Source organism: Coenobita brevimanus, chromosome 106 (assembly GCF_032717465.1).
Source record: "Coenobita brevimanus isolate Jiangsu-jjx chromosome 106, ASM3271746v2, whole genome shotgun sequence".
Taxonomy (NCBI): domain Eukaryota; kingdom Metazoa; phylum Arthropoda; class Malacostraca; order Decapoda; family Coenobitidae; genus Coenobita; species Coenobita brevimanus.
Window position 1 is genome coordinate 6393774 of NC_137059.1, and position 11521 is coordinate 6405294.

An 11521-nucleotide genomic window follows, 5' to 3' on the forward strand; every position below is an offset into this window, starting at 1 on the left:
AAGAGGTGCTGTGGAAAGGCTCAGGGCCGTATTATGAAAACCGAGAGTGCCAGTGTGTCGACAAGTTTCCCAAAAATTTGATGATAATTTGTGAAGTATGAGACAACGATAGTGCATGACCGACCTTTCTGAATCGTTACTGACTACACTCTGTACTGTGGAATGTAGGCTAATCACATCTAACTTTTACAGGTGTTTCAATTCATCAGATTAGAAACTTGCTTACAATTACGCACTCACAGTTCTCATAATATGGTCCATAGAGCCATAGCAATGTCTTATTCTGCCACTGTGCTACGGGAAATAAGCTGCAAAATGACGAAAATCTCCGCCAAGTTAAGGTGGACGCACTACAGCATCTAAGTAAATCCTACAGAATATCAGGAAGCCAGGCAACTTACCTGGTCCAGATCCAACACATTAATATGTCCCTTGAAAGATCGAAGCCAAGTTAGGAACAGAACAAGTTTCATATATTTACACACAAATCTTTTAGCATTTACTATTATTACAGTTCATACCATGCATCAATGAATATAAGCTACACATAAGCTATTCCAAATGAGATCAGAAATAGGAAGGTCGGTTCTAGAGTATACTGAATATATACACACTTGGATGTTACGTACCTAGGAATCAGGCTACTTATCTACCAGGGAGGGACTTTCAAGATAGATCATGCATCATTCCTGTCAGGCAGAAATCCTAGCCTTTCACTGCATGACCCGTGTGTGTGTATGTGTGTGTGTGTGTGTGTGCGAACCACCAGAATTTGATTCACAAGCAAACTTATGATTAATTTCCTGTCGTAACTAAGACTTGGTTTTGTAGGAAGGACTACGATAGAAGAATTCCGTATCTTTCCTTTTTTTTTTTTTTTTTTATTCTTCCTGCAAAGAGAAATAATAGATTTTGTGGGAAGAACATCTAACAGGCATAAAATATATCCTGCATGCCTCGTTCTTCCTGCCAAAGTTGATTTTTGTTTTTCAGGAGGAACAAAGAGAGTGCACAATACCCCATGACTTATTCTTCCCGCAAAACCAAAGCTTAGTTTCCGCAGGTCAAACAACAGAAGTCAGCTGAATAATCTCACGTCGCAACAAAAAGAAATCTCAGTTACAAGTGGGAAAAAAAATCGTAACTTGTGTGTGTCTTAGCCATGGTACTTTGGGAATGGGTAGGGAAGAAAACGCAGAAAGAAAATCGCGGGAAAAGAAAATCGCGGGAAAAGAAATTCGCGGAAAAAGAAAATCACAGGAAAAGAAAATCGCGGGAAAAGAAAATGGAAAATCGCGTATCTCAAGACCCCTCACCTGGTCATGGTCGTACACTTCAGGGATGGCGTCGCCGATGAGGTTGACGGGACTGTTGAACTGGCTGCCCTCAGTGATCTCCGCTACATAGTGTGCAGCTCTGAAGGTGGGTGTCTCATCGTTGACGTCCTCCAGCAGCACCGTCACCTCTGTGGTCATGGTGGGCGGCGGAGACACAACCTGGCTCTCCTCCTCAGCCTGGGGGATATCAAAATTAAGATATGAATGGTGCAAGATATGGATTAGGAGGAGCATGATAGGTAAAATTTTTTGATACTTTAAGCTTTATGCACCGGAAAAAAGAAACAAGAATACTGTATTTAAATGTCCCATAAAAAAGGCCAAACTCAACTTCCTTGCATTTGAAAAAGACAAGAGGAAGAAGTTGTACAAAGGACAGATTGAAGAATACAGTTCCAGAGCTGACCTGCTGAAATGTTACTCCATAATTACTCATCAATGGGTATAATATAATGAATGCTGTCCAATGAATTTAAAATAAGCTGTGTTTATTTTCGCCATGTGGTGATAAGTAATGGTATCTTTACAAGGTAAATGAGGCTACTGTACTTTCAAAGCGTGGTGATGTATTCCACCGTTCCACAGGATGACTTAACAAAAAAAAATCGAATATCGAGTTCCAGTGTCCGGAATACCATAACCAACAGAAACGTTGGAGACACGATATACCGTACTTGTGCCTGCTTATCTGTCTGGCCTATATCACCATCAATTCATAATAATTGTGATACCGTGAGCACTAATTAGGCAGTTCATTCTCGACATACAGGCAGACAGCTCCAACATCTCCAGGTTGTTCTAAACGACAATGAAGAAGAGGGGGATACCATATTTAAAAATCTGATACTAACATCCCCAAAAGACTGTCCTAATATTTAATACATGCTACTATACTTGTATACTGTACATTCTGGTTCGTGAAAATGCAGTAATGATGATAGTTTTACCATTATTCAAGGCTATATCCACTAGATCTCATTTTATTTCACTAAGTAGGAGTCAGGAGGAGTCTCGTGTGTCATGTTCTGCCTGTGCCAGTGCACAGACACACATGCTCGAAACATGGGATTGACAAAAGGAAACGAAGCATAACTGGTGCAGCTGTCCTCAACCTTGGGTGGAACCCTGTGCCTTGTTTCCTCTTGTCGATCATATTCATCAGGCAATAGTATCCGCGCCCTAAGATTTACAAATCCGTTACTTCACTTCATCTGTGGCCGAATGTCTGGAACTGCAAGAGGATATGGGCTGCCAGATCTAAGAGTAAACAACCTGCTCAGTAGCAAACGCTAACGACCGACAAGCGGGAAAGATCTTTCATATCAGTGATGCCATCCGCACAATAGTTCGACTCAAAAGTAACCTAAATTATTATTTTCCATAGTAAATTTCATCATTATTCATAAGATACATTTTTTCAAATAGGAATGTGGCGGTATAATTACTTATAATGAAATGGTGAAAATATCATTACGATTACTACGCAATGTGAAAGTACTTATTCGGAATAAAGCATAAAAGGCTTCAAAATGTTTATATCAACTGCCCCAAAACTCATAACTTTTTCACCACCGAGACCAGACACTGCCAAGATGAGACATTTGCAGTTCCTTACCTGGATCTTGATGATGAAGGCTCCATTGTTAGAAAGCGGGCTCTCCCTGTCCAGCGGCTTCTTCACGTACAGCACTCCTGAGTTGTGGTCCAGCTGGAAGAGGCCCTTGTCCCCCTCCAGGATAGAGTAAGTGATGCGGTTGTTTACACCTCGGTCACCGTCCACTGCCTTTACTGCTCACACCACAAGGAAGGATATATACTTAGATGGGTAGCTTGGAAGGTGGGTGGGCAGGTATGTAAATGAGCACAGACAAATAAGCATACAAACCGTTAGATATGAGAGAGAGAGAGAGAGAGAGAGAGAGAGAGAGAGAGAGAGAGAGAGAGAGAGGGGGGGGGGGGTATCTGACAACCAGTATATTTGACACAACTGGAGATGAGATTTGAGTGAGTCAGTTGGGAGCCCATGACCCGCATTTTCACTGTCAAAGGAGACATCGTAACACCTATCCCTTATTTATTTATTTTATCATCATTTTTTCCATATCACACCTTGATGCTCTTTGGCATGATATACAAGGTGGTCTGTAAATTGCGCTCCACTAAAAACACACCTGATGTCTGATGTTATTGTTCGTGTTGCTGGGGTGGCTCAGACTGCTGGTGTGGGTTGGAGCAGGAAATAAATGATGCAGGACAGACACTGATAATGCTGACTGAGCCGTCCACACAAAACACGAGAAATAACCCACAAGGGGTTATTAAGTTGTGATGTGCAAAGATATCGTTAAGGGAAGGGACACAAAATCTCCTAAATCAGCAATAATACAGTAGTAAAGGATGAGATGGAGGGATGGAGTGGAGATACATGAGAGAGGGAAGTGTGAATTGTAGGGAGGGCAGCGGCATGGCAGAGGACAGGGGGAAGTGGAGGCGATTTGTTTGTGGCCACCTCTTAGGGAATTATGACGTCTGGCAACAGACAGATAGAAAGAAAGAAGGAAGGAACGGGAGAGACAGATGGACAGATAGATACAGAGAGATAGATAGATAGATAGATAGAGATCAACAGAGATAGACAGACAGAAATGCCTTACCCTCCAGTACACCTGAGTTGACCGGGATGTCCTCCGGTATGCGTGTGACTGGCGGCGCCTGTATGAACTGGGGTGGCTGGTCCTCCACGTCCCTCACCCGCACCACCAGGGCCGCTGTGCCGGTGTTGACACGCCCGCTGATGGCACGATCCACCGCCAGTACCTGTATGCACACGTGAGCCATAATAGCAGGTAATAATCTCCACACACACACATACACACACACACACACACACACATACATACACACACACACACACACACACACACACAAAATAGATGTATGCTCTCGTTGCTGTGACTCCAGGCTCATCTAGACGTGAACCCGATGGACTGCAGGTTAATGTTGCCCTTCTGCAGTCCTCCATCTCCTTTTCAGACATAGAAAGGAATTTAGAGATTTGTACAACCAGGAAGCGGGGCCGACCGTTTATATCAGTGCCACCACACGAAGGCGCCCCTCTCAATAGACTAACATTCCAAGTAAAAGGAAAACGCAAAATTTCCCGAAGATGTGAATACCTACAAGACTTCAGGAAAATGCGTGTTTCCTTCTGTACTAAAAAGACAAATATCAGTTACGGGGAAAGACTTTGGACCGTATTTAAGTGACTGAGGCTTCTTTACATCTATTCCTTAGCGAATTATGTTACATATTGCATCTTCACAATGTCTTATGTTATTTATATCGTTTTAACATCGACATAGTTTGCATCAGTGAGGAAGAAGAAGATATTGTAGTATCATGTATATACGGAAAAAATCGCTCAGGAGGAAGTGTTACGTGGCTGAGAACGTACCCTGAGCTGATACAGTGACTTCCTCTCGTAGTCCAGGTCGCCCACCAGCCTTAAGACGCCCTTCCCGTCCACTGTGTTTACTGTAAACTTCTCCAGGTCGCCTTCACTGTCCGCGTCCAGCCGGTAGATCACCTGTAAAACCATCATTATCATTATTATCATCATCGTCGTCGTCGTCGTCGTTACCACCATTATCACCACTACCACCACCACCACCATCATCATCATCATCACCATCATTAATCATCATCATCATCATCATCAATCATCGTTATCATTACTGGCACCACCACCATCACCACCTCCCCCACCATCATATTCTCTTCTCCCTTCTCCTCCTCCTCGTCATCATATCCTCCTCCACCTTCTCCTCTCCTCCTCCTTCTCCTCATCATCATCAATCATCGATACCATCACCACCACCATCATCATATTCTCCTCCCCTTTCTCCTCCTCCTCCTCCTCCTCATCATCATCATATCATCCTCCACCTTCCCCTCCTCCTCCTCCTCCTCCTCATCATCATCATCATCATTATCATCGTCATCATCACTACAATATAATAGTCTGGTAAGGTCAGACGAGTTAACCCTTACACCTCATGGATGACGTACCGATTTTCTTCTATTTAACGTCACACGATTATATTGTACCGGGACACGTCCCGGGCGAGGAGTGAAGGGTGTGATTAAATTATGACCTAGTATGGCTCAAGTTATGTCAGGTGAGGTCAATTAAGGTCTGGCGAGGTCAAATGAGGTGAGAAGATAACAGAAGAAACAGTACATGGTCACTATAGGTTAGGTGTGGTCAGACCAGGTGAGGCATACTAAAAAGAACAATATCTGGTTATATAAAGTCAAATAAGACAATAAAAGGAGGGTCATTATCTATTCATGTAAGGTCAAGTGAGGTGAAATCAGGGGACGTAATAAATGAATCAGCAACAGTTCGACTTCTCCCGTCACGTTAGGTGAAATCAGAGGTTACCCAGGCAAGGTTGGGTCACGCTAAGAGAAACTGGATGGAGTTAACTCAGGTGTGGTTTGGAAAGGGAGAGCTAATGTACAATTTTCCAATGTAACATGTGGTGCGGTGAGGATCTGTCCGTTCTCCCCTTTGGGGCTAAGATGCGAATGAATGTGTTTGAATGGATGGGTAAATAGAGAGTGTGTCGTCCTGTCTCGGCTACCTCCCTTTCCTTGGGGGAAACAGCCTAGGTATATAGATAGATAGAACATGTATTATTTTGTACTTCAGTACATTTTTAAAAGGTTAGGTAGGTGCATACGTGATGGTGTTGTAACTGAATGCCTGTTACTAAATTCGCTGATAATGTTCTTTCACAAGAGTGAAGCTTGCAAAGTTTACATTTTTGCAGGTGCTCTCTCCCTCTCTCTCTCTCTCTCTCTCTCTCTCTCTCTCTCTCTCCATCTAGAGCATAGCAGTTAATCTAGGGCTGGCTGTACTGGGGGAAACACATATTGTTCTACTCAAGAATAAAGTTGTCGACATCAAAGGCCCTGTTTGCAATCACCGACACAAAAGGGGCAATAAGTAAGATCAAAATCGGACGAAACAGCAATAAAAGGACCACTACCTGACCAAAAGGCCCCTCGTCCCTGTCGGTGGCGAGGAGTGTGGTGAGGACCTGGGGTGGTGCGTTCTCGTCCACGGCCACTGAGGACTCGTAGGGACGGAAGATAGGCTCGTTGTCGTTGATGTCCTCCACCAGTAACAACATGGACTGGGTGATGAACTGACCCTCACCCAGTTTGTTGTCCGTCAGCGTCAGAACCACCGTATATTCGTCCTTCAGCTGCAAAAGAGGAGGAAAGTTTAGATTTATGCTTCTGGAGGACGTGTATTATAATTTTAACTTTACCTTTGCCCCCTCTCTCCACCCTGAATGCTAAGCTGTAACAAGAGATCAGCACGAAAACTTAGCGCTAGTCGGGAAGAAGTGCTATGGAAAGGAAGTAGAACTGTGGTACTGTCTTTTTCTGCCACTGAGCTACTTTGAATACGCTGCAAAAGGACGAAATCTAGGCCAAGTTAGTGTAAAATGAGTACAGTAATTATTCAGTAAAATACATCACCTGTTTCAAAGCTGTATGTACCTCCTCCACTTCAAAAAATATCTCCAAACTTAAATTAAAGTCTCTGAATGTAGCGAGAATAAAAACAAGACGTTAACATAGTGGGGAAGTTAGTGAATGACATGATCAAAATTATTATACAACTTCTGATAAAAGGTTAAGGAGTATAGTATTTCAAAGCTCTTCGTGGCATGTTTCAAAATCTAAGGCACAGCAAGTCTGGACATTTTTTCACTGCACACTTATCATAGCACAATACGAAAATAACTATGACATGAACAGTTTAACCCAAGTAAGTGTATTTAAAAAAGTTACATAAGGTACTGTCAGGAAGACGGGTTCGCCTACTGTTCAACTGTCTACTCCACTAGGGCATGTTCTCACTTTCCACCCTGATGAATCATATAAAAGAGAAACATCTATGGGCAGAGAAACATACCAAGCCTTCCCTGATTTATGAACATTGTTTATGGAAGGAAGTGATAATCAGAAGAGGTGCAGAATTAGGCGAACATCCATCAGAAACTGTGCACTAGTCAACAAAACAGACTTACTATACAAATAAATAAATAAATAAATAACTAGAGGCGCCCCCAAGGGAGGAATCACACCAGCCGCGAGCCGATATATATCTTGCGTGGCTCGAAATATGACCTTGACCTACTTACAACAATTCCGAACTCGTTCCAGATTTTCATCCCTACTACACACCTGTAAAATTTTGTGATGATATCTTGAGCGGCTGCGAAGTTATCAGGCTAATACACACACACACACACACACACACACACACTTAAAACAATACCAGCTTCCCTATCGCGGCTGGTAATGATGCCTAAAGCTGGAAATGCGCTTCACTTGGAGTCTAGACACGTTTTTCACTGCCTGTCCACACCAGCCAATCAGTCACAGATAATCTCCTGTAGTCGAGTGGTCAGATGCAGGTGTGTAGTCAGGCTATCTCTAACACCTACGACCCAGGGCGTATTTTGACACTAAGGGGCGCTCCCGGGGGGGAGGGGGACCGGGACCGGCCCCCCCCCTTAGCTCTCTGGGTCCTTTAAAATTTATATATGTTTATTTCGAGAACAGCAAAACATGAAAAACTGGAAGGTACAAACAAAGAGTAACACATGAGCCAGCAGCTGCCTGACTCTAAATATGCATGTGACCTGCCTGTAATTATCGGATTACCTGACCTCAGCTCACTACGCCCCCCCCCCTTAGAAAATTTCTGGGTGCGCCCCTGCACTGCATCCATGATATCCAAACGATTTTATTCAGGTTAATAATACCTCTCGTGCTGATAAGGAAAATGGATATCTCACCCCTTCAGTTCGAAACGGCTGCCCTAAGCTGAAGAAAATACTCTGGTAACACAAACACACACACACACACACACACACAAAAAGGGGGGGGGGCTAATGTGCTTGAGCAATTGTCCACTCTCGGTTCAAGCGTCGGTTGCTGTGCAGTCTTATTGTGCAACCGGAAAAAAAAGTGCATTACCTACCATTGTTAGAAGTGATCAATTTATTACTAGAAGAAAAGGAAATCTATCTTGCTGAACACGTTACTGAGCGATAAAACTCAAAATAAAAATAAAAATATGGTATTTACTTCAGAGTGGAATACATCTATACTTCATACTTTGACACAGCAAAAAATTACCACCTCAATTTTGAATGGCGAGCTCTAACAAAGGATTAATACATGGTACTAGTCACAAAGAAGTGCTATGGAAAGGACGTGGAACCGCATTACTGTTACGGTATATTCTGCCACTGAGCTAAGGGAAATTTGGTGTGAATGGACGAATAGCTACGCCAAGTTAATGTGAACGACGTATACTAAAACATTAAAAAATTCCAAGAGTAAGCCAAGGGAGAAGTGAAAAGGTCCAAACGCAGATGATGGATTCTCTCTCTCTCTCTCTAAAATACTACTTTATCTATAATGATTTAATATTACTTTCAGTGATATCATAGGGGGCAGCATTTTGTGTGTGTGTGTGTGTGTGTGTGTGTGTGTGTGTGTGTGTGTGTGAATATATACCTTAATTCATTCCCACATCTTACCTCCCTATCCAACGCCTTCCTCAGGTACACATTGGCCTCCGTAGCGCCGTTCTGTTCGATCCGCAGCAGGTCCCGTCCTTCCGCGCCTCGTATGCCGAAGGTTAGCGCATCACCGTCAGGGTCTAGGCCGCGTAAGGTGGTGATCTTTGAACCTGTGGGTGTGCAAAGAGAAAAGGTATTAGCTGAGTGGGAGAGAGACACATACACACAGACTGGTAGAGGCAGAGACAGAAACGTAACTAGAATGATATAATGAGATACGCACAGATACATAAATAAACATGTGAGAGAGAGAGAGAGAGAGAGAGAGAGAGAGAGAGAGAGAGAGAGAGAGAGAGAGAGAGAGAGAGAGAGGGGGGAATTAATTTTAAAAAGGCAAAAATAATCGGCCAGAGGTAAAAGTATCGACTACATTTCCCTTATTTCATTAGTTCCGCCCCCCCTTCTCTCTCTCTCTCTCTCTCTCTCTCTCTCACACACACACACACACACACACACACACACACACACACACACACACACACGAACGATAATATGACTCAGAAATAGGAGTGAGGGCGGAAGGTTGCATCAGGAAAGAGGACCACGACTAAAAATAAATAAACAATGATAAGATATCGATAAGCTGAGCCATGCACGGGATACCAACACATGAGGAAGGAAGTGCCCAAATAACTGAGAGAGAGAGAGAGAGAGAGAGAGAGAGAGAGAGAGAGAGAGAGAGAGACGAACTGGAAAGGTTAAATCAAGCCTTCGCCATCTACATATATACAAAAAATCTTAACTCGAGATTTTCCTGAGCTACGAAGAATAAATTGGCGTAAGACACGAATTGGAAGTATTAATGGGTACAAGAAATATATATATATATATATATATATATATATATATATATATATATATATATATATATATATATATATATATATATATATATATTAAACTTAACAGACAGCAAAGATTCAGACGTACACAGGCCATTTGCAGTTTGGAATATAATAAGTAACGTGTGTGTGTGTGTGTGTGTGTGTGTGTGTGTGTGTGTGTGTGTAATTCACCGGGTCGGTCAGGATCACTTGATGGTCGTGATCGTCAGCTTTTACCCTCCCGGAAGGGAGCTGAGAGCTCATATAGTCCGATCTAAGGGCAAGGCTGTGACCTTCACACACGCACACACCCGTCCCCTTGCTCAAGGGGGACAGTAACCACCCACTTCGTCAGTGAAACTTTTCGCAACCTGAGCGATGCGCAAACTCCCGTCCACCAGTTGGTAAGCGGGAACGTTACCACTGCACCAGCGAGCGGTGTGTGTGTGTGTGTGTGTGTGTGTGTGTGTGTGTGTGTGTGTGTGTGTGTGTGTGTGTGTGTGTGTGAGAGAGAGAGAGAGAGAGAGAGAGAGAGAGAGAGAGAGAGAGAGAGAGAGAGAGAGAGAGAGGATAGAAAGTTAAAATTCGCTCCATCATAATTTTCAATAACTTTTGCTCACAACGTCACATTATCACACAAATCTTTCCTAAAACATCGTCAAGCTTCGGTAAATAACAACTCCTTCAACCGGATGACGTATTATGAGCTTATTTTTCTACCTTCAGACGATTTTATTCGGCCTGAGACCCTTTTCACACTGGAGGGGTTGTAGCGCCTTTACAAACACCTTCACAACCCGACGTCACTCAATATAATCGTCTGAAGAAAGTAATAATGAGTCATCGTACTGAATGGAATAAAAGTAATATTTTTCACGTAAAATATCTATCTATCTATTGCCACACGCCTTAATCCCATACGGGGTGGCCACAAACAAATCGCCTCCACGTCACGCGCCCTGTCTCCCGCCAATCACTGCCCTGCTCCCAGCTCACACCCCTCTCCCTCATTTACCTCTCCACTCCATCACTCCATCTCATCCTTGGCCTCTCCCTCCCTCTCTTCCCCTCAACCTCACTCACATACACTCCCCTCCTCAGTCTCTCACTCACGTAAACACATCTTACACTTTGCAATGTATTTCACGCGTCTACTTTCAATCATCAATCGTATCTGATCTGACAGACTTCGCAGCGCCTCATTCTAAGCGATTTATTCCGCAAATTATACCTGCATTTTTTCTTCGGTTGCTGATACAGACTATGACTATTTTAATGATAGGTAGCACTACATACTGATGAGGTGTAATATGCTCAATAAATCGCTAAGGAACATACGCTACGAACTCTCCTAATGCAATGAAAAATCGGCTTTAAGTCAGTATCCTCCTCGGTTACGGAAGTTCCCTAACATCTATTCCTGGCAGCTCCCTAACACCTATTCCTAAGCAGTTTATTTGGCTTATTACAACTTGCTGTCCCATTCTGCCACACCAATCCTTCAAACATCGCCATACTCTACACAAATATCGTACAAAATTATATTAACTAGCCATAACCAAAAATAAATCGCAAAGGAAGAGGTGCTAAGGAACATCCTTACCCGAAGAGACAACAGTAGCTTGTAATGGGACAGGTTAAAGTCGAAAATCAGGTCAATGATGTACTCTGTTTTCTTTAACTTGGC

The 11521-nt window shown here is 43.1% G+C and overlaps 1 protein-coding gene across 3 annotated transcripts in view; it reads right to left on the minus strand.

Annotated features, from left to right (window-relative positions):
* The window catches only part of Cad88C (cadherin 88C), a 262754-nt gene that overhangs the window by 93809 nt on the left and 157424 nt on the right, over window positions 1–11521 (minus strand). For all 3 annotated transcript variants that reach the window (XM_080285500.1, XM_080285499.1, XM_080285498.1), the window contains exons 2-7: window positions 8969–9120; window positions 6392–6610; window positions 4792–4923; window positions 3992–4154; window positions 2953–3125; window positions 1317–1514 (exon numbers count right to left, since the gene is read on the minus strand). In XM_080285500.1, coding sequence (XP_080141626.1) covers window positions 1317–1514; window positions 2953–3125; window positions 3992–4154; window positions 4792–4923; window positions 6392–6610; window positions 8969–9120 — 1037 coding nt within the window. The remainder of the gene's footprint in view (window positions 1–1316; window positions 1515–2952; window positions 3126–3991; window positions 4155–4791; window positions 4924–6391; window positions 6611–8968; window positions 9121–11521) is intronic.